The 22,642-nt window shown below is 40.1% G+C and overlaps 1 protein-coding gene across 1 annotated transcript; it reads left to right on the forward strand.

Annotated features, from left to right (window-relative positions):
* The first annotated feature begins 576 nt into the window (after nucleotides 1–576).
* LOC150090608 (putative glutamate receptor) lies at nucleotides 577–15,967 on the forward strand. Its single transcript, XM_090386793.1, has 7 exons — nucleotides 577–603; nucleotides 1,585–1,676; nucleotides 5,701–5,785; nucleotides 6,082–6,240; nucleotides 13,828–13,981; nucleotides 14,985–15,217; nucleotides 15,689–15,967. The coding sequence occupies exons 1-7, from the start codon at nucleotides 577–579 to the stop codon at nucleotides 15,965–15,967; spliced, it is 1,029 nt and encodes a 342-aa protein (XP_090242919.1).
* The last annotated feature ends 6,675 nt before the right edge of the window (nucleotides 15,968–22,642 follow it).

Here is a 22,642-nt window from a genome sequence, read left to right on the forward strand (position 1 = left end):
GCTAACAGATTTTCATTGCGCTATTTATTCATGATGTAACGATCCTTCCCGTGCAGTAATAACTGTAATAATATTGCCTTTGGTTTCATTATGAGAAACGAACTGAGTTGGATTGCTTGGGCAGGTGAGTACTTAAAAATAAAATTACATTTCTTTTTGACTAATATTGTAATATCAGCGAGGTATGTTTTCTTTCTACTTCCTCCATCAATTCACAATCTCTGCAAAGAGCCACAAAATGCATTTGTTGCCATAAACAAAGGCCAGCGTTGCATCCTTGTACTGAAATATTTCGAGCTCTTCGTTTTGAGCTTGAGAAACAGAATATAGCAGAAGAATGGGCAGTACAAAGGTGTGTACCGATAGATCCAGAGGCCGATGTTTTCATTCCTCTGGTAGTAGGTATAAATTTTATGTTTTCTAATGATAGTTTTGCTGGTAATTTCTGTGTTTTTACCTTTATTTGAACAATATGCAGGTTTAGGGATGGATGTAATAAAACAAATTTTGTTTCTCAAGTTGATACGAGTTTCTGCTTTTCAGATTATCACCACTAATTGCGTGGGGTAAACTAAGATGGTCCATCTTCGAATATGTTATCCGGTAAGTATGTAATGGTTCAACTGTAAGCTGAAAACATTTTTCTCCAAATAAAAATTAATTAATTCGTGGCTCCCATATTAATTAAGATTTCAGCAGAACTTCACTAATTCGGTCCAAAGGAGCTAGAATTATAGAGGTTCTGAGTTAGAAAAGTCCTACTGTAATTGAAATACCGTCTAAAAATGAAATAAATATCACGAATTGGTTAGAATTATGAGGGTTTCTCATAAAGTAAGGGCAATACCATATCTAGTTGTAAATACACAGCTCGAAACCTTCCAGTGGCTCTCCAAGCAAACATTCAGGAAGCTGGTTAATGCCTGTATCCGAAGCTCAATGGAAATCCTGACGTGACTGTGTTACTCATGGAAGATAGAGTAAACTTATTTATAATGATAAACGTGTTGAAAATGAAATATTATCGTTATACAAACATTTATCTCTGAACAGACCTAATTGTTTAGTATTCAAGTTTGAAGACCGAAGGTAATATCAGAGACACGCAACCCATTGTACGTTTTGAATTTTATTTCATCTATCATTACAGAGAACCATCTACCTGTTTCTTCCTCTTGGATGTAAGGGAGTTGTTTATTTGGAAATATCTGTCAAACAACCGAAGAAACAGTCTGCTTTAGGGGTGGTTCAGTTATGATGAAATTAAAAGATTACTTTCTTTAACGGGATTTATTTCGATGTTGAGGACAAAATAACGAATCCACTAAGATCTTATAATGTTTACAAATCCACATCCTATCATTATGATTTAGAATTTACATGCTCAGAGTTGTTGGTTTCAAACCGATAAGGCAAATGATGTAAGTCAATTTTCCATTTCTTGCCGATCTCAATTTAACGTCTTTTATGTTTCGAAATGGAACAATGTTCAAAAAATATTTCTATTCCCCTTATGCAGGATTTGCTAGAACATAAAATATAAACTCTATGCAGTTTATTTACGCTAGTCTTTCTCTTCTATAGAACTCAGATTTCGCATATCAAAATGACTTGAATGATACTGGTGGAATATTCGTGGATATGATGCAAAAACTCTCCAAATCAATGAATTTTACGTAAGTTTATGCCATAAGTTTGCCTATTAATTAAGAAATTTTAACCTTACAATAAATTTCTCTCTCTCTCTCTCTCTCTCTCTCTCTCCTTTCCTAACATGTGCTGACATGATACACTTCTGCCGAAAGTTTGGTACTGCTTTTCAATTTTCCTAATTTTCAAAGATTTTATTCAAATTGGACCAACTTGTATACCAATTTTTATTAAAATATTTTCTGTTATGTATCTTCTTCTTTGTCTCCGCCTTCTTCCCACGTTCGTATGGGGTCGGCATTCCCTTCCTTAATTCTCTTCCTCCATTCCTTTCTAACCAGGGCTTCCTCTCTCCTCCATCCTCTCTCTTTCAAATCCTCTGCCACCTTGTCCTTCCATCTCAGCTTAGGTCTCCCCCTCTTCCTCTTCCCTATCACTTCCAGCTTTTCGCACCTCTTCCCTACAAACTCCTCACTTCTTCGTTCCACATGACCAAGCCACCTCAACCTAGCTTCCTGTATTTTTTTACTCAGAGGCCCACCTTAACCGTACCTCTAATGTGGTAATTCTTAACCTGTCCTTCCTCGTCACACCACACATCCATCTTAGCATCCTCATCTCCGCCACTTCCATCTTCTTCTCCTTGGCCCTTGTAATCGCCCATGTCTCAGTACCGTACATAAATGCGGGTCTAACCACAGTTTTATACACTCTTCCCTTCATTCTACACTGCTGCGTGATAATTTTCTTATCACACAGCACCCCACTCACCTTTCTCCAGTTCAGTCATCCACATTTCACTCTGTGCCGTATTTCTGCACTCAATCCTCCATCCCTCTCAACGATCAATCCCAGATACTTATATTTCAAAACAGTTTTTCCATCATGTCCCATAGGATATCGATCCCTTCTTCTTCCAGACTACTCCATACCTCTACTGGTATCTGATCAGCACCTACTGCTTTCCCTCTCTTCATTTTTCTGAGTGCGCTTTCCACTTCTTTCCTGCTTATGCCTTCCACTACTCTCACATTCATCACTCCTTCCTCGCATAGTGTTCTTGGGTTTTCCTCATTTTATAGCTTCTTAAAATATTCTTTCCACCTTTCCTTAACCTTCTCCGGGTCCTGTGTAACCACTTCGCTCTCATCTTTTATCTGTTTTATTGATGAGAATCCTTTGATGCCTTATCTCTCGCTTTGGCTATTCTCATCAATTGAATAATCTCTCCATCTTTCCTTTCCAGTTCCCCATAGGCCTCGTCCACTGCCCTTGCCTTTGCTATTGCCACAGCCCTTTTTGCCTCCTTATTTGCTATTGTATATGCTTCTTTATCTTCCTGGCTACCTGTTAAATCCCATCTTTTCTTCTTCTCCTTCTTTTGTTTTATCACCGATTGCACTTCCTCATTCCACCACCAAGCCTCCTTTCCCTCTGGCGTCCCCTTTCCTGATGTTTTCTCCAACAACTCTTCACCAACTTTCCTTAAGAAACAACTATTTGTTTTCGCCCACTCTTGCACGTCTTCCGGTAAGGTTATTCCTTTTAGCACCTTTTCCCTGAACTCCTTCCTCAAACCCTCCTCTTTCAAACTCCACCACTTTATCCTTTTCTCCCTCTTTCCTGAATATTTCCTACTTTTGTCCACTGCAACCTCCCAATCGGCCACAGGCAATCTATGTTGTGCAGACACACTTTCTCCGTTTATCACCTTGCTGTTCCTCATTTCCTTTAGATGCCCCCTACAGCACATGATATAGTCAATCTGGCTTGTCCTTTCCCCACTCCTGTATGTTATCAGCTGGCTTTCTTTCTTTTCGAAGTAGGTGTTAACTATCTCCAGTTGGAATGCCACTGCGTGTTCTACTATCCTCTTCCCTTCTCTGTTTCTTTCCCCAATACTCCACCTTCCATACACTCTTCATTCCTCTCTTTTGCCTCTTCCTAAATGACCATTTAGATCGCCCCCAACGATCATCCTCTCTTTCTCAGGTATTTCCATGACCACTTGATCCATTTCCACCTAAAAACTGTCCTTTTCTTCTTTTCCCTCATCCTACTTGTGGGGCATACGCACATACTATCGTGGTCAAGTGTATTTTCTGTTATGTATAAAAATCAAAAATTGAAATAATAAATTTCTAAAATATTCTGGAAACTGGAAGTATTATTTGAATGTCACAGAAATTGTAGATGATTCGAGTGCGTTTCTCAATAATAAATTGAGAAGTAAGAATTGTAGCTTATAAAATAACACCCGCCATTCAGAAAGATTGTTTGGTGTAAGTTTTGGGTGTTTCGCGATAAAGATGGCAAGGAATAAGGAACTGAGTCGTAAGAAAAGAAGTGCTATTATAACTTTGTATAAAAGAAAGTTATTACATGGAAGTATTGGCAAAAAACTAACTGGATGTTTCATTTAAAGGATTTAAAACTATCATTCAGTTTTAACTCCTTTAAATGAAACATCCAGTTAGTTTTTTGCCAATACTTCCATGTAATACAGTGAGACTGACAGTTTAAAGGACAAACCACGATCAGTACGATTGCGCGTTACAGTAGAAGCCAAGATGAGACCATAATATTGGTTTCTAATCGCAATCGACGACGTACTGCACTGAATGAATTCAACAGGAACTGAGAAACTCCTGTGTCTATATCCACTGTAAAACTTCGTCTTAAACAAGCAAGGACTTCAGGATCTTGTAACAGTTCGAAAACCCTTATTAAAACTGGAAAGATGAAAGAAATGGTTAGCATGGGCTAAGAGCCATCAAATTCGACAGTTGAAGAGTGGAAAACGTACTGTGATCTGATGAATCCAAATTTGATATTTTTTTGATCCAAGCGTCTATGAGAGACGATCAAAATAGAAGTAAAAATGGTGCCACGCATTCTTAGGTGAGTACTGTCAAGCACGGTGGTGGTTCCATCATGATCTGGGGTTGCTTCTGATTTTCTTGAGTGGGTGAATCGTCAGATTTAAAGTAATTTTGATAAAACAAAGCTATACAACCATTCTTGAACATAATGCAATATTCACTGGACTTCCACTTTTGAAAGAAACCATATATATATTACAAGACAATGAATGATCTGAAGCGCAACTCTAAAACGTGCAGGGACTTTTTAGCAACCAAACAACAGGAAAGGGTAGTGAAAATTAAGGTATGGCTACCCCCAGTCGCCAGACTTTAATCTAATAGAGCTCTTATGGGATCATCTAGACCAGGAGTCGGCAACCGTTTTTGAGTGAAGAGCCATTTTTGATCTAATTAAAAAAAAAAGAGAATCCGAAGAGCAGCACCTCACGCAAGCTGGGAGGAGGGGGGAAGGTTTTCAAGAAATGGAATAGAGTGGAAAGGTGTGGAAAGGCTGTCCTTGCAGCAAAAGGGCTGTAAGGGCAGCCTTTTGCCTCTCGAAATCCTCAATTTCAGTTTCAAGGCATTTAATCTTTCACTCCACATGTCCATGATTTTTAAGTCCTCTAACTCCATTTCAAATTGTGCTTCATGTGAGCTAAAAGTTAAAGAGCCACAGGTTGCCGACCCCTGATCTAGACTGTCCAGTCCCTGAAGTCCGCCCATCTTCGCAAAATGTATGGGAAATCTTTCAGATCTCTTGGAATAATGATTGGCAAGACATTGTTATAAAATTAATCGCCAGAAAGACACATCGATGTAAGGCAATGATAAAATCTCGTGAATGTTTCGATGAAAAATCAGTATAGATATATTAATCCTTTCAATATTTTTTGCGGTAAATTTTCAATCCTTAATACACAATCTTAAAATACATTATAGTTTGTTGTTTTGTTATATTAAACCTAAAACAATGTCATAACTAATTTCAAAAAGAAATTGAAAAAAAGAAATTAACGAAAACGGTTGTTATAAGTTGTGATTCCAAACTTTCAGGCGAGAGTGTACGTACATGAGAGCAGAATGAATAAATCTTTTAATGTCCCAATTTCCTACTTTACTGTTTAACCAAATTCATTTCAATGATTTTATGTTGCATACGCTTATTTTTCCTTCTGTTTACTAACAGGTATGGATTCACTTATGATTCGCGCTTTGGACAAATGAAACCAAATGGATCGTTTTCTGGAGTTATCGGGATGGTTAAACGGAACGTAAGTAACTAAAATTTTAGCAATTTCGAGTGCGAAAAATGGCAATACGTACAGAGGCACCTCCCTAGAAAGACATCTTTATGCTAAAATTTAATAAAAATGATTTTAATAATCAGAAAACAAACAGAAGTAATACATCTGCGCTGAACGTACCTAAATTTAAATGTACTCATGGCATTAGTTTATTCTGGAATGACTGTTAGCTAATTATGCATTGTTTGCTGATGGAGTTTCAATATCCAGAATTTTCCTGTCTTTTCTAAATCTTATCTTTCTTCTGATCCATTAACTTCAAGGAGGCCGACATTGGTGTGGGACCTTTTTATCCGTCGTATGTGCGCCACCTTGCAGTGGAATTTAGTAATCCAGTAATTGAGAAGAAATGGGTCCTCGTAGGTAGAACCGTTGAATATTCTCCCGATATGTATTCTCTCTGCAATATATTTCCACTTTGGGTAAGTACGATCATATTTAGAAATATTCTTAAAACATTTAAGAAAAAGTCCGATGCGTAATCGAATGTCTAGTCCACATTTCGTAGAAATACGAAAGCTTCTTTTTTTTATTTTGTACCTAGTTATGAACGGGGCTGTAACCACTTCTTGATCGTCTCTAGGATGGATTTAAACATAGTTCTGGTGGGTCTTGTCGTTCTCTTCTTGGGGTGGCCATGGTGTCTGCGCGAGTAGCACAGTGGTATCGTCATCGTCTTCCCCACACAGGGTGGAAACGGCCAGGATTCAAATCCCGCCGATGACGCGAGGAACTTTAATGGGTGTTTTCACTCCGTGGCTGAATTAGTCGGTCTCAGGCGTAGACAGCAAGGACTGTCTACCCAGAAATTGGAGTTTTTCGTCAAGCAAAACAGACAAATCGTCCATAGAACACACGCAATTAACAGACATAAGATACACAGCCCGACAGATGAATTTCATTATTCGGGTGGCCTAAAAATTTGGAGTTTTTTTTGTTTTTTTGGGGAGGAGGGTGGCCATGGATCCCTTTATGCTAAACTTGCTATGTTTAATCTGCCTCATTCTCCCCTCTATGGCAGCCCAGAAACTGGAAGCATGTTCTTTTCACCTGTCCATATTACTTGGATCTTCGTCAGCCTCTGTCAGCTGTGTGTCAACCATTTTCTCCAGGCAATGAGTCGTCTCTCTTGGACACCAAAGAAAAATTTAATCTTCTGCAAGATTTTGCACATAAAGCCTTTGCCAGACGTGGACAACTTATCAATAGTGCCCCAATTTGAGGATCTACTCCAATTCCAGTCCAGACCAGCATCTCCATCGTCGCCATCTTGATACTACCACCATCGTCACTACCACCATTTTTTAGCTCAAGTACCATCTTCTCTACCACCTTCGACTTGGACAGTTGGTAATCAAACTTGTACGATGTCGAATGATATCGTTATTTCTTCTTGACTTCTATCTCCTGCTGACCTCAGGCCAGTCCTGAGGCAGGATCATCTGCTGGCACCATCTTGCACTGGAGCGGGATTTTTATTCATTTTATTAACTTATTTTTATCTTTATTTTTTCTGAATTTTATTTTTATTTCGATTTATTTACTTATTTTTAGCTTTAATTTTTCTGATTATAACTTTTTTTTTCAAATGTTTTATTTCTTTTAACTTTTAATTCATTTTATTTTTATAATTTTTATTAATTTACTGTTTTATTTTACTTTATTTTCTCATATTTTGAATGGTTTGAACATTCAGAACGTGACACTCGAGGTTGCTGCGGTTCGCGCTCAGTTGTGGCCCGCCTCCTCGCGGCGCAGACGGATAGCAGGACGCATCTTCCTGGTGGTTGTTGCTTCCTGATATCAAAGTGGCCAGAAACAACATACATGGCACAAACATAGCATTACACACATAGAATTACAGGGGGTTGAGGAATAGCTTATCGCCAATTCCACTGTCCGAGGTGCAAAATAAAATTCAGCAATGGATTCTACGTCGAAAAGTATATAGGAAAAACGCCCATCCTCAGTCAAAAGCTACAAGAATGGCAGGAGGCAATCTTTGCAATGCTGAATCTTCCAATTCTGTATTTGTGGAAGTTTCAGGTGCAAAAAGCCCTAGAAATTGAAAACAAACTTACACAGACGATAATCTCTTGCAGCTGAATCTTCTCATATATATACTGATCCATGTAACTCAAGATTAAGCCACATATACAGGGTGATTCATTACCAGTGCGACAAACTTGCAGGAGGTGTAGGGAGCACAAAGGCGAATCGGAATCGCATAGCATTGCAGGGTCCGAAATGCCTTCGTCATGCGGTAGAGGACATTGAACGGGAGGTCGCGTGAACAGCGATCCCGCTGGAAGTCAGCATTTGCGAACCGGTTCCCGAGACAGTAGGATGGACGAGTATTCAAACGTTGAACTGGCCGACATGCACCTCGCGTATGGAGCTGCGGACTGTAACGGGCGTGCCGCTCTGCGCTTGTACCAGGAACGTTTCTCGCACAGGCGTGATCCTCATCATACGATTTTCGCTCGTGTGCACAGAAGGTTACGTGAGACTGGTTGTTTCAAGAGAGGTACCATGAATCGAGAGCGAACGACGAGGACGCCAGGCAATGAGGAGAATGTCCTACGTCTTGCAGAAGGCAATCCGAGTACGAGTACTCGAGCGATAGGTCAACGATTGGGTATTTCCCAATCTACTGTATGGAGGATACTGTCAACAAACCAAATGAGTTCATACCATCTGCAATGCGTCCAATCATTGCAGCCTGCGGATTATCCACTCCGGAGGACTTTTGCTACTTGGTTTCTTCAACAGAAACGGTTCGCAAATGCTGACTTCCAGCGGGATCGCTGTTCACGCGACCTCCCGTTCAACGTCCTCTACCGCATGACGAAGGCATTTCGGACCCTGCAATGCTATGTGATTCCGATTCGTCTTTGTGCCCCACACACCTCCTGCAAGTTTGTCGCACTGGTAGTGAATCACCCTGTATGAGCAAGATTTAATGTTTTGTTTTTATTTACAGAAGATATCAACGATGCTGTTCAGACGTGTGCATGTATACTTGCGTGTACACAAATGCTAGGAGTTTGGTAAATAAATTTGATGAATTTGATGCATCAAAGCATCAAAGGCGGATATTGTTGGGATATCAGAGACGGGGTGTCGCACAGATATAAGGAATGCAGAATTGGAATTTGGGGAGTACAATGTGTACAGAAAGGACAGACAGGATAAGAAGGGAGGAGGGGTTATGCTATTAGTTAAGAAATACATAAAATCCAAGTGCAGTGTCGTGTCAGTTTGGTGTGACATAAGCATTGGGAGAACAAAATTGAGAGTAGGAGTGTGCTATAGGCCTAATGACTCTGATGAGTATAATAAGAAACTGTACAGGGAAATAGAGTGGGCCAGTAAATCAGAGAGTCTTATAATGGGGGATTTTAATTTCCCAGATATTGACTGGAATTTGTGGGTTGGTCACTCACACACTAGCAAGGCTTTTGTGGATTTATTGGTTAATTGTTTTCTACACCAGCATGTTCGGGAGGCAACTACAGAGAGTAATACTCTTGATTTGATTATCAGCAGTGATTCTTCATGCATTAATTATCTGCAGATAAATGAACCACTAGGTGGCAGTGATCACAGTGTGCTGAAATGGGATTTACTGAAAGAGGTAACTACCATTAGGGGTAAAGGGAAGGGTTTTTGCTTCCGTAAAGGCGACTACGATGGACTGAGACAGTATTTAAATTCTATTCAGTGGGACCAACTGATGATGTTACCAACAGCAAATTCAAAATGGGAAGCATTCAAGGAACTAATCTTGGAAGCTACCAGGCTTTACATACCAACCAAGAAATATTGTTCAAGGTTTAGGCCTAAATGGATGTCAGATGAACTAATCAGGCATATGGCAGAGAAGAAAAATGCCATATAAATTGACACGTGACACAGAAGCCTATCATAGATACAAGTTGATCTGTAACCAAGTTACAAAGGAGGTTAGGCAGGCAAAGGCAGATTGTGAGAAATCTTTGGCAAGGGATGCAAAGAAAAACAGCAAAGAGTTCTTTACTTATGTAAACTCTAGAAGGCAGGGAATGAATCAGATTGGTCCACTTGATATCGATGGTTCAACTGTTCATGATCCTGCTCAGGTAGCTAACAAACTAAATGAATATTTTGCATCGACATTCACACATGAGGAGTTATTCAGCGGGGGAATGCCAGAGGTTAGTTTGTTATTTGGTTTTTAGGAGCATTAGCAACTAAGGCCATATTGCTCCGTGGATATGCGGTGGTCATTCCCTGACCTTTCCGCATCCTCCGTATTTGGTGGTGACGGCTCGAACCCCGGTCTAATCAAGAAGCGTGTACTACACACTGCTGCTCCTTCCCACCTGGCAAGGGAGACGCCGAAATGCAAGAGGTGTATTCAACTCTGGCAGTAAGCTAGATAATCCAGTAATAACTGAGAGTAAAGTGGAGGAGAAATTGTTGAAGATAAACACAAGGAAGGCACCAGGGGTAGTAGTAGTAGTGGTAGTAGTAGTAGTGGCATGTGATGCAAGAAAGCAAGTGTATGAGCTTATGCAGCATCAGCCAAAAAAAAAAAAAAAAATCACACCATTCCCGCCAAATGCCTGTCCAGTTCCTCCTTAAATTTATTCAACCTATCAACTTCCACAACGACAGATGGAAGTTTGTTCCAGCAATTAACCACCCGCTGACTAAAGGCAAATTTCCGCACATCTAATCTACATCTGTCTTTTCTTAATTTGAATTTATGCCCCCTTAGGTTCGTAACCTGAACAAGTGGAACGATCCCATCAGAATTCAGCGTGCTCAACCCATTCAAGGCCTTATACACCTCAATAAGATCACCGCGCATGTGCCTAGTCTCCAGCCACTGCAATTTGCAGAACTTAAGCCTCTCTTGGTAAGAGGATCCCTTCATTCCCCTCACCAATCTTGTTGCCCTTCTCTAAACACGCTCAAGTAAATCTACATCCTTCCTAAAATGAGGCCTCCAGACCTGTACGCTGTACTCAAGGCGTGGCCTGACCATTGCCTTATACAGAGGGACAATCACCTCCTTTTCCCTGCTAGCAAAATTCCTATATATCATTGACAAAACCCCATGACCTGCCCTGGCAGCCTGTCTGCATTGCTCAGAAAACTTCATATCTGACTGCACAATTACTCCCAGGTCTTTTTCATTTTGTACCACCTTAAGTGTAGTACCACACAGTTGGTACGTTTCTCTGGGATTACTTCTACCCATATGCAGTACTTTGCATTTGTCAAGGTTAAACTTCAGTTGCCACTTCTTAGCCCATCTGCCCAAATTATCTAGATCCTGTTGCAGTAGCACACTGCCACTACTGTCATTAACAACCCTGCCAACCTTTGCATCATCTGCAAACTTCGACATTAAGCCTGATATACCTTCATCAATATCATTGATAAATATACAAAACAAAAGTTAACCTAACACCGAACCCTGTGGGACTCCACTAATAACATTAGTCCAAGAAGAGCAGCAACCATTGATTACCACCCTCTGTCTTCTCCCACTTAACCATCCTTTTATCCATTGTAGCAAATTACCCTTAATACCATTCTGCTCCAATTTGTACAATAGTCTTCCATGCGCAACAATGTCAAAAGCTTTCCTGAAATCCAAATATACGATATCAAAATTGTTTTTTGCATCCAGTTCCTTTGTAACCACATCATAATATCCTATCAAATTTGTCAGACAAGACTTTCCCTTAACAAACCCATGCTGTGTCTGAATTATTGCTGCAGTCTTGTCTAGATGATCCTGCAATGCATCTTTAACCAGTGACTCCATTATTTTACCCGGAACAGAAGTTAAACTAACTGGTCTGTAATTACTCGTGTCACCCTTCGATCCCCCTTTGTGAATTGGGGATACATTTGCACATCTCCAGTCCGTGGGAACCTCCCCTGAGTCCAAGGATGCTCTCATAATTATGGCTAAGGGTTTGCTTAGTTGCTTTCCCGCCTCCTTAAATATAACTGGATAGATCCCATCCACCCCAGGTGCTTTTCTTATGTTTACATTCAACAATTTCTCCTCCACTTTGCTTTCAGTTATTCCAAAATCATTAAGTATCCTGCTACAATTTGATAACCTTCTGCCACTTTCAAACCTTAATAATTCCTCATGTGTGAATGTAGATGCAAAATACTCATTCAGTTTGTTTACTATCTGAGCAGGATCATCAACAGTCGAACCATCGATGTCAAGTGGACCAATCAGATGGATGGGATTATCGAGTTATATTAAAGGAGGCAGAAAAGGAAGTAGGAAGTAAGCAAACACTTAGCCATAATTATGAGAGCTTCCTTGGACTCAGGAGAGGTACCCATAGACTGGAAATGTGCAAATGTGACCCCAATTCACAAGGGAGGATCAAAGGCTGACACAAGTAATTATAGACCAGTGAATTTAACTTCTGTTCCAGGAAACTTAATGGAGGCACTGGTTAAAGAATCACTACAGGATCATCTAGACAAGACTTCAGTTATAGCTCGGACACAGCATGGTTTTGTTAAGGGGAAGACTTGCTTGACCAATTCGATTGGATACTATGAAGCAGTCACAAAAGAACTGGATGCAGGGAACAACTTTGATATCATATATTTGGATCTTAGAAAGGCTTTTGATACTGCTGCACAAATTGGAGCAGTGTGGCATTAGAGGCAAATTTCTGCTACGGATAAAGGGATGGTTGAGTGGGAGAAGACAGAGAGTAGTAATCAATGGACACTGCTCATCGTGGAGTAATGTTATTAGTGGAGTCCCTCAGGGTTCAGTATTGGGTCCATTGTTGTTTTCTGGATTTATAACTGATATTGATGATGGTATATCAAGCATAATGTCCACGTTTACAGTCGGTACGAAGGTTGGCAGGGTTGTTCAGGACACTAATGACAGTATGCTGCTGCAACAGGATCTAGAAAAGTTGAGTAGATGGGCTGAGAGGTGCACAATGAAGTTTAACATTGGCAACTGTAACATACTACATATGGGAAGCAGCAACCCCAGAATGACGTATCAAATCTGTGGTACTATACTGACAGGGGTACAGAATGAAAAGGACCTGGGGGTAATTGTGCAGGCTGATATGAAGTTCTCTGAGTAGTGCAGACAGGCTGCAAGGGTAGCTCATGGTGTCTTCTCAATGATATACAGCAATTTTTCTAGCAGGGATAGGGAGGTGATTATTCCCTTGTATAAGGCAATGGTCAGGCCACACCTAGAGTACTGTATACAGGTCTGGAGGCCTCATTTCAAGAAGGATGTAGAGCTGCTGGAATGAGTGCAGAGTAGGGCAACAAGATTAGTGAATGGAACAAAGGGGTGCTCTTACGAAGAAAGGCTTAAGTTTTGCAAATTACAGTGTCTGGAGACTAGGCACCGGCGAGGTGATCTGATAGAGGTGTATAAAGCCTTGAATGGTTTGAGCATGCTCAATGCTGATGGGATTCTTCCTCTTACTCAGAAAAATCACCTGAGAGGGCATAAATTCAAATTGAGGAAAGACAAATTTAGGATAGATGTGTGGAAATTTGCCTTTAGCCAGCGGGTAGTTGGTTGTTGGAACAGACTTCCATCCCTTGTGGAAGTTGATAGCCTAAATAAATTTAAGGCTCAGCTGGACAGGTATTTCGAATGAATGAAGATGAAGTGGAAGTTTTTTTTTTTTTTGGCTAATGCTGCATTAGCTTGCTTTCTTGCAGCATGCGTCTCTATTAATGATAATGCTAATGATAATATGTGAAGAGTTTCATATCTAACGAGGTTTATATTGGAATAAATTCTAATATATCACATGATTCTATTTTGCCAATTAAAATCGCATATTATTGAAGTAACAACAGCAGATAAACCATTTATGCAAAATACTGTTTTGTAGTGCAAGATTTTAGTTAAACAGAATTATATTAAAATTATTTTTGATCGTGAAAGTCAACCATCTTTAATATCTGGTTTTAATGAAATTGTGTTTCAGGTGTGGATTTTATTGATTATCTCGTTGACAAGTGTAACCACAGTAAGTGCAATCATTGGAAAGCTGCAGAGAGTCAAGAGACTACGTAGCAATCAGTTCTTTTTCGAATGGATTACCAGTGGAGGCTACTATGCGGGGCTCCTACTATCTCAAGGTATTTGTGATGACAGTTGAACAAGTGAGAATCGCTAACACTTAAAATTAATATTGAATTTTACTACCAAAATATTTACAACCATTTTGTATTTTAACATTCCCCTCTAAAATAACGAATTCATTAAATAAGCATCGACATTCTTTTCTCTTTTAACGATTTTAAGAATTTTATCATAAGCTCAATGAACGGGTTGTTCTGTAATAAATTTAAGTTTAATTTAAATTAAATAAATTTCGTTTAAGAAAACGAAAGTAGCACAATAGAAGTGATATTCTGCATGCGAAAAAATATGAATGGTATTTAACAGAAACGTTTAAGTCAGTTCTTTGTCTGTTTTGTATAATTTATCATCAGCGAGTGCAATATTTATGAAATTTCGTTTGTTAATAAACGGATATTCATTGGAAAATAGAAATTCGACATTCTTTGGGCCCACACATCTGTTGTCCACGTTCTTGCAGTGACACTTAGAGGATGGTCGAATAGAGAACTTAAATGTTACACCATTTTAAATGCCAGTTATATGGTTACAAAAAACTGACCATTTTGAAGACCGTTGACTTTTCTTTTAAAAGTAAGAATGTCCAATACTCCAATATGCCAGCAGCAACAGGATGATGAAGATGTATCAGCTTGTGGTGATGGTGAACATACTGGGGGGGGGGGGGGGGGTGGATCCAGCTCAGTGACGTGAAGATGAAACAGGGAATATGCAGTTCAACAAATCTAGATGTCAATGAAAGGGAATTAACTCGTTAACGTTCCTTAATTCATATCTTAATTCACCCCTTCTCAGCTGAATTTGAGGGATGTCCGCGATGAACATTGTGAATTTCAATAGGAAGTTTATTGAATAGAAAAACGATACAAACGCAGGTGGGGTCCGAGCATGCCCTTAGAAATACAAGCAGAAATCGGGGCTCAAAACATTTCAAATTAATCAAAATTTGCCTTTTCGTTAATATTTCTCAAATAATTTTGCTGTACATTTTTAACGTAGGAAAACCGGAACCGAATAAGAAGATGGAATACAAAACAAGCCTTCGTATTCTTAACTTTATGTGGCTGCTTCTTGCTGTACTGACGTTGATGAATGTTTTTAGAGGATTACTTGTATCTCAACTGGCTTCTAGAAAGATTATTCCTGAGGTTGAAAGTCTTGAGGACGTTTATAAGAAACCGGAAATGGTTCCACTCGTTCTTCGGGGAACTTCTTATGAAAAGTTCTTTAAGGTTTGTATTTATTCATTTTCTTTATTTTTCCCTATATAACTAAAATTATAAAAAAAAATTAGACGTCATGAAAAGTTCAGAGAAAGTTTAAACAAATTTTATCTGAGTTTTGTTTCGAAATATATTCTAATCCTCAACATTTATTGGTATTTAGATAAATAAATTAGCAATTCAAATGCTAGCTTCCATAAAGTTTAAACGACCATACATTTTAAAGATTTAATAAACAAAAAGGCTGTTCACAAAGTAGTGACAACACTACTATGTACACGAGCTCATGAGTCGGAACAAATTTGACCCCAACGCGACTTTAACCAAAGACTGATGATCAATCAGATAGTTGTAAATAAAGATGTTCTTTACAGCAGCAATTATGTTATTACTTTGTGAACAACCGTCGTATATTGCTTAAAGTCCTTGTAATAATCTTCACTGCGATAATGTTTTTTTATCTTCTCGATCAAATTTCAGACTGCTGAAACTCCTGTTCTTAAAGAATTGGCAAACAGAATAAAAAATGAGTTCTTTGGAAACTTTAAGCCACCAGACATGGAAAAAGTAAGGAAAGGAACTCATGTGATCATCCGAGATGCTGATATCGCTCTTCCTAAAATTGCCAAATTCAGGAGAGAACAAGGTGGAACATGCAATTATCATATTGGACGGTTCCCGGTTTATCAATTTTTGGGAGTTGCTGTTTTCCGAAGAGAATTGTCACCAGCAATAAAAGAGGAGATCAATTTAAGGTAACTATATGTTTATATTCTGTAGGGAACACATTGAAGAAAAAATATTTTATTTTAGAAACTTATGCGAGGGCAAATGTATATCCAGAAAGGGGATATCCAGAAGCGGAAGCATATTTTTCAACGCAGTCGCCAAGTGTACCCAAACATCTGAGAGATATAAGACGCATAACTGCCGTAGGTACATAATCACGGGGATCTTTCTGCTTCCTTAAAAGATCGACGCAAAAAACTCGGTGCTAAAGAATGGTTTTATGGATTCAACTTATAGCAAACTACCGTTAACTGCAAATCTGTCTTATTTTGTTTTCTACATTTAAGTGTCCTCTGCTGACGCCTTACCCTAAAAACTATGCCACTATGTTCCCCACAGTTCCTGTATCAACGAAGTGTGTTCATGGCAATTCAAAAATCTCATCAAACCAAAGGAGTCGAAGATTTTGGTTTCGTATACCAGAAAGAATGCCAGGTACCAGCATATTGTGATGGTCAACAAAGTATGAAACAATCCAATAATCAGCTCAACAGAAAAGATGCAGGTTTCAGTGAAGATAACTCTCCGAAACCTGCATCTAACATCAATGGAGATAGCCACTCAAAGACGTCTCAGGTAGTCCTCTCTACAGTATCGACTCTAAATAATACCAAACCTAAAATGTCAGAGCAGACAATCCATACTGGAAATGGTCCATCGATACCCACATTTGCAGAAGTAGTCACCAGCCAAAACGATACTCATAATATCCAAACGATCCCACCCGCAAGACTTACAAAGTACATCCACTCACTGCCCAAGTCTTCTCGCCGATAAACAGGTTCACTTAAAAGAAACCGGGATGATATATTCAACCTATCAGAAAATAGAAAGTGGAAGACAAACGGGGAAAAAACAGGTGGCACACAACACCTCACTAAGGGGAATCACTCATATTCATACAATATTACAGGAGTCTAGACTCGTCGGCAAATAGCTGTTTCTCGACTGGAACCAACTACTAAACCCGGCAGCATTAAGGCCAAGTTTTCCGAACTTCACGGAATAAATATTGATGTGAGACAGAGAAGAAATAGGTATCCAACATAGGCATCTTTCATCCTTACCTGCCACCCACAGATGATGAGCTTCGTGCTGGATCCAAGGCTATGGCCTGCTGGAACTCTCCCCAAACCCTTCCAAGATCAGGCACCAAGAACCGCATTAAACCACCAACATCATCACCAAATGCAATAGCAATTAAAGCTACCAAGCTGTCAAGCCAAAGAAATGCAGAAGAATTCAAATAAATCTACTGAGAACAAACCTACTATAGGAAACAACATTTCCACATATCAATCAGTCCAACTACCAGCAGTTTATCATGTCAATCCGCAAGGCTGCAAACCTGTCTCGAATATACCTGTACACATCACAATGCACAATAGACTAATGTGCACCCAAAAAAGAGACTTGCCACTCTTACGAACTCCGATTACTATAGCTACCACCATTCTAATTGTCTTTCAAAATGCAAGAAGTATTTGTAACACTGTCGAACAGCTTCTGCTCTCGAAAACCCTAGATATGCCGTAGCCCAGTGGTCAGGACCGAGAGTGCATAGAACGCGTTCCTTGAGTAGACCGGGGTTCAAGCCCGTGACTACTAAATACGATAAATATTTGTATTGACGATTTATTGTAAACTCTACTGACTTGGTTGTCGTGCCGGAGTATAAACAGATTTTTTATTATATTCTGTGTATCGCTGAAACCTGGCTTGAAAATGGGCAGGACTCCTTTGCCTGTGCTCCTCAGGCTGGTTACCAGAGGCTCTGCCCCTCTAGAGTGGATCGTAGAGGAGGGGGAGTCGCAATACTCTACAATACCACCCTCTTTACATTGGTACATCTGCGGTAACCGAATCCCTTGCATTTGAAGCTGCCGTGGTGTCCTTTCAAGCTCAACGCCTACCTGAGAGACATAGCAACCGTATACATTCCACCAGGCCGAAACAGTGATATTATTGAAGATGTAATCCATTGGCTAATAAATCACCTCCACGCCTCTGCTAAGCACATTGTTTGTGGAGTTTTCAATCTTCCACCTACTCTCGCACATCTTAGTAGGTCACTCGTTAGCAGTATGGATTCACCAGGTAACAGCCTCCTCGACTGCCACCCTAGGAGAGGATCCAATCTCTTAGATTTGGTATTCTCCTCAGCACCATGCGACCCGGAAGAGAGTCCTCACAATCTCTTTCAATCCGATCACGAACCCAATGCCATACTCCTGCACTTAGCCAGCCGCACCTAACTTCGATATCCAAGACCCTCAAAAGGAAAAAGAGATAACAGCCCCCAAATTCATTGATCCACCACGATGTCTCGAAGCCGCATCCTCCTTCCCTTGGGAAGTTCTCAATAATTCCTATCCCCAGCTGGCTGTGGACCTCATGACCAGGTGAACCCAAACCATTAACAGTTACGGAGCGATAAAGACTGTCTGCGCCACTCCCCTTTCAAGAGCTTTGTGGACACCTCCATCGAACAACACCACCTTTCAAGAAAAACAAAATCTGCATAAGAGATGGAAAGAGTCAGGCCTGTACAAGATCGGATTGCCTTCTCCAGAGAAAGGACAGTATTCAATGGCCAGAACACATCTGCAATTAAAAAACATCTGAGAGCAACCCTACGAAAAGGCAAACCGTTTTATGACTCTCAACACACAGGAATTCCTAAAGAAGTTGACCTTGAAATGTATGTAGGTATACAAAGGGTACTAGGAAAGTTTTGCAATATGACGCAACAATGAATCACAGGAAGCTGCTTGTTGCTGCATGTTGAGACATGTTCATACGTGCATAGTAGCCGCCGCGCCAAGTCGATGGGCTCAGTTATTCATTAGTAGTGAGAATGTAAAGTGCTTGCGATGGCATCGTGGTCACGAAATGAGATAAGGACAGTTTTGCAGTATAATTTCGTGCGTGGTTTAACCATAGACCAGTGCTTAGAAGAAATGAGTCTTGCACTAGATGATGATTGTCCACATCGTACAACGATATTCAGGTGGTATAGAGAATTCCAAAGGGGAAATTTCACTCTGGAGGATTCTGAGAGGCCGGGAAGGCCACGAACGTCAGTTACGGAGGAAAACGTTACTGCTGTGAGGAAAATGCTTGACGAAAACAGGCGAGTGACCTACCAACAGATAGAGGATACTTTGGGCCTAAATGCACCAGCAATTCGTTCGATTCTGCAAGATCATTTGCACGTGAAGAAACTTTGTTCTCTCTGGGTGCCGCATCAACTGACTGAAGAGCAGATGACACGACGTGTGACTTGGTGCCGGGAGATGTTAAAAAAGTTTGATAAGGGACAATCTCGGTATGTGAACAACATCGTGACAGGTGACGAGACTTGGCTGTACTATTACGATCTGCCGACCAAGGCTCAAAACAAAGTTTGGGTCTTTGATGATGACGACACACCCGTAATTGTCAGAAAATCCCGATCTGTAAAGAAGAAAATGATAGCTGTATTTTTCAAATCGAGTGGAATTGTGGAACGTGTCGTTTTGGACACGCAGAAGACAGTCACAGCTAAGTGGTGTACTGAACAATGCCTGCCTAAAGTCATTGGATCTATGAAGAACCTGCGGCCAAAGTCAAGAATGGACACCTGGTACCTCCATCACGATAATGCTCCAGGTCACCGCGCCAAAGCCTGCACCGAATATTTGACCACGACAGGACTGAAACTTCTCGAGAACCCTCCCTACAGTCCAGACCTTGCTCCCTGCGACTTTGCACTGTTCCCGCATGTGAAAATGAAGCTAAAAGGGAGGCGGTTTTCCAGTGATGAGGACCTTCTACGGGCTTGGGACAACGAGTGTGCTTTACTCCCTAGTGAAACTTGGCAGAACTGGTTTAAAGATTGGTTTCGGAGGATGGAGAGGTGTATTGAATGTAGAGGAAATTACTTTGAAAAAATTAAATAAACAAAGCTGTATTGCAAAACTTTCCTAGTACCCTTTGTATGTATAGCTTTCTCACAGTGGCACCAGGACTATTCGTCCATCTCCACCAACTATCGTGTAGAAAAAAAAAATCAGATGCAAGCAATCCCGCTCATCAATTGGAATGTGCACTTATTAGCCAACATGCAGATTGCAACTGAGAGCCAGCAAAAAAAGAAAAAAAAAAATAATAATAATAAATAAATAATTTTTTTTTTCTTTTTTTCTGCTCAGCAAGACCAGAAGCTGGCATTACAAGGAAAGACTCCGCTTATTAAAGACCAATCTTGTAAAATCTTGCAAGGAATTAAAATACCTTCTATTTGCGAGGTATAACTCTTCATTTCCAGGACCTAATTCGACAATAGTATTTCTTAAATCTTGTCAGTAGTACTCATAAATAATGCAATCATACAGTACATGAACCATCCCAGGTTTCAACACACGTACAGTAGCAAATCGGGTCAGGTTTTAACCCAAAATAATGCAGCTTGTAATTAAAAGATCCATGTCCCGTCGTAAAATAGGAGGTTTCCATTTTTGGAAACAACCAGCTTTTTTTTTTGTTTTTTCTTATCACACAAAGTTAACATCTGGAAGAAACAAACGGATAAGCTGACCAGTCTGACTACTGCACCATTTGGCCTGCCACTGATCCATCAAAGCACGCATTATCAATTTCTTAGCCTTAGGCTTAAATATATCTAAATTATTAGTAATGCCCATAAAAGTAAATTCAACCCCCTTTCTCAAAAAGTAACAAAACACTCTGACCAGATATAACCTGAGCAGCATTAGTGGAAACTGTTCTACACATCTTAAAAAATCTGTCCGAATATCACTGTGAGTAATCTTAGCATTAGTAGAGGCATATGACGCAAGAAAGCAAGCTTATACAGCATTAGCCAAAAAAAAAAACAAAAACACAAAAAAAACACTCTCATTTCACCCCTCCGTTCCTTCCAAGTACCTGTCCAGCTCAGAATTAAATTTATTTAGGCTAGCTATCAACTTCCACAACAACGCATGGAAGTCTGTTCCACCAACCAACCACCCGCTGGCTAAAGGCAAACTTCCGCACATCTGTCTTTTCTCAATTTGAATTTATGCCATCTCAGGTGATTATTCTGAGCAAGAGAAAGCATTGAGCATGCTCAAACCATTCAAAGCTTTATACACCTCTATCAGATCTCCATGCCGGTGCCTAGTCTCCAGACACTGTAATTTGCAAAATTTAAGCCTTTCTTCGTAAGAGTACCCCTTTGTTCCATTCACTGATCTTGTTGCCTTCTCTGTACTCGTTCCAGCAGCTCCACATCCTTCTTGAAATGAGGCCTCCACACCTGTATACAGTACTCAAGGTGTGGCCTGACCATTGCCTTATACAAGGGAATAATCACCTCCTTATCCCTGCTAGAAAAATTCCTTTATATCATTAACAAGACACCATGAGCTACTCTTGCAGCCCGTCTGCACTGCTCAGAAAACTTCATATCTGCCTGCACAATTACCCCCAGGTCCTTTTCGTTCTCTACCACTGTTAGTGTAGTACCACAGAGTTGATATGTCACTCCGGGGTTGCTGCTTCCCATATGTAGTACTTTACATTTGTCAACGTTAAACTTCATTTGCCACCTCTCAACCCATCTGCTCAACTTTTCTAGATACTGTTGCAGCAGCGTACTGTCATTAGTGTCCTTAACAACCCTGCCAACAATCGTATCGTCTGCAAACTTGGACATTAAGCTTGATATACCATCATCAATATCAGTTATAAATACAGAAAACAACAATGGACCCAATTCTGAACCCTGAGGGACTCCACTAATAACATTAGTCCACGATGAGCAGTGTCCATTGATTACCACTCTCTGTCTTCTCCCACTCAACCATCCGTTTATCCGTAGCAGCAATTTGCCTCCAATGTCACTGCTCCAATTTGTGCAGCAGTCTTCCATGTGCAGCAGTATCAAAAGCCTTTCTAAGATCCAAATATATAATATCAAAGTTATTCAGTTATTCCCTGCATCCAGTTCCTTTGTGATCACATCATAGTATCCAATCAAATTGGTCAGGCAAGACTTCCCTTAACAAAACCATGCTGTGTCCAAGCTATAACTGAAGTCGTGTCCAGATGATCTTGCAGTGCTTCTTTAACCAGTGCCTCCATTAATTTTCCTGGAACAGAAGTTAAACTCACAGGTCTATAATTACTTGTATCAGCATTTGATCCTCCTTTGTGAATTGGGGTCACATTTGCACATCTCCAGTCTATGGGTATCTCCCCTGAGTCCAAAGAAGCTCTCATAATTATGGGTAAGGGTTTGTTTACTTCCTTTGCTGCCTCCTTTAATATAACCGGATAGATCCCATCCACCCCGGGTGCCTTTTTTATGTTTATCTTCAACAATTTCTCCTCCAATTTCCTCTCAGTTTTTACAAAATCATCCAGCTCACTGCCAAAGTTTAATTCATCTCTGGCATTACCTTTCCTGAATAACTCCTCATGTGTGAATGTAGATGCAAAATACTCGTTTAGTTTGTTAGCCACCTGAGCAGGATCATCAACAGTTGAACCATCAATATCCAGTGGACCAATCTGATTCATTTCTTTCCTTCTAGAATTTACATAGGTAAAGAACTCTTTTCTGTTTTTCTTTGCATCCTTTGCCAAGGATTTCTCATA

The sequence above is a fragment of the Mastigoproctus giganteus genome, chromosome 1 (assembly GCF_048544385.1).
Source record: "Mastigoproctus giganteus isolate SK-2022 chromosome 1, ASM4854438v1, whole genome shotgun sequence".
Lineage (NCBI taxonomy): Eukaryota > Metazoa > Arthropoda > Arachnida > Uropygi > Thelyphonidae > Mastigoproctus > Mastigoproctus giganteus.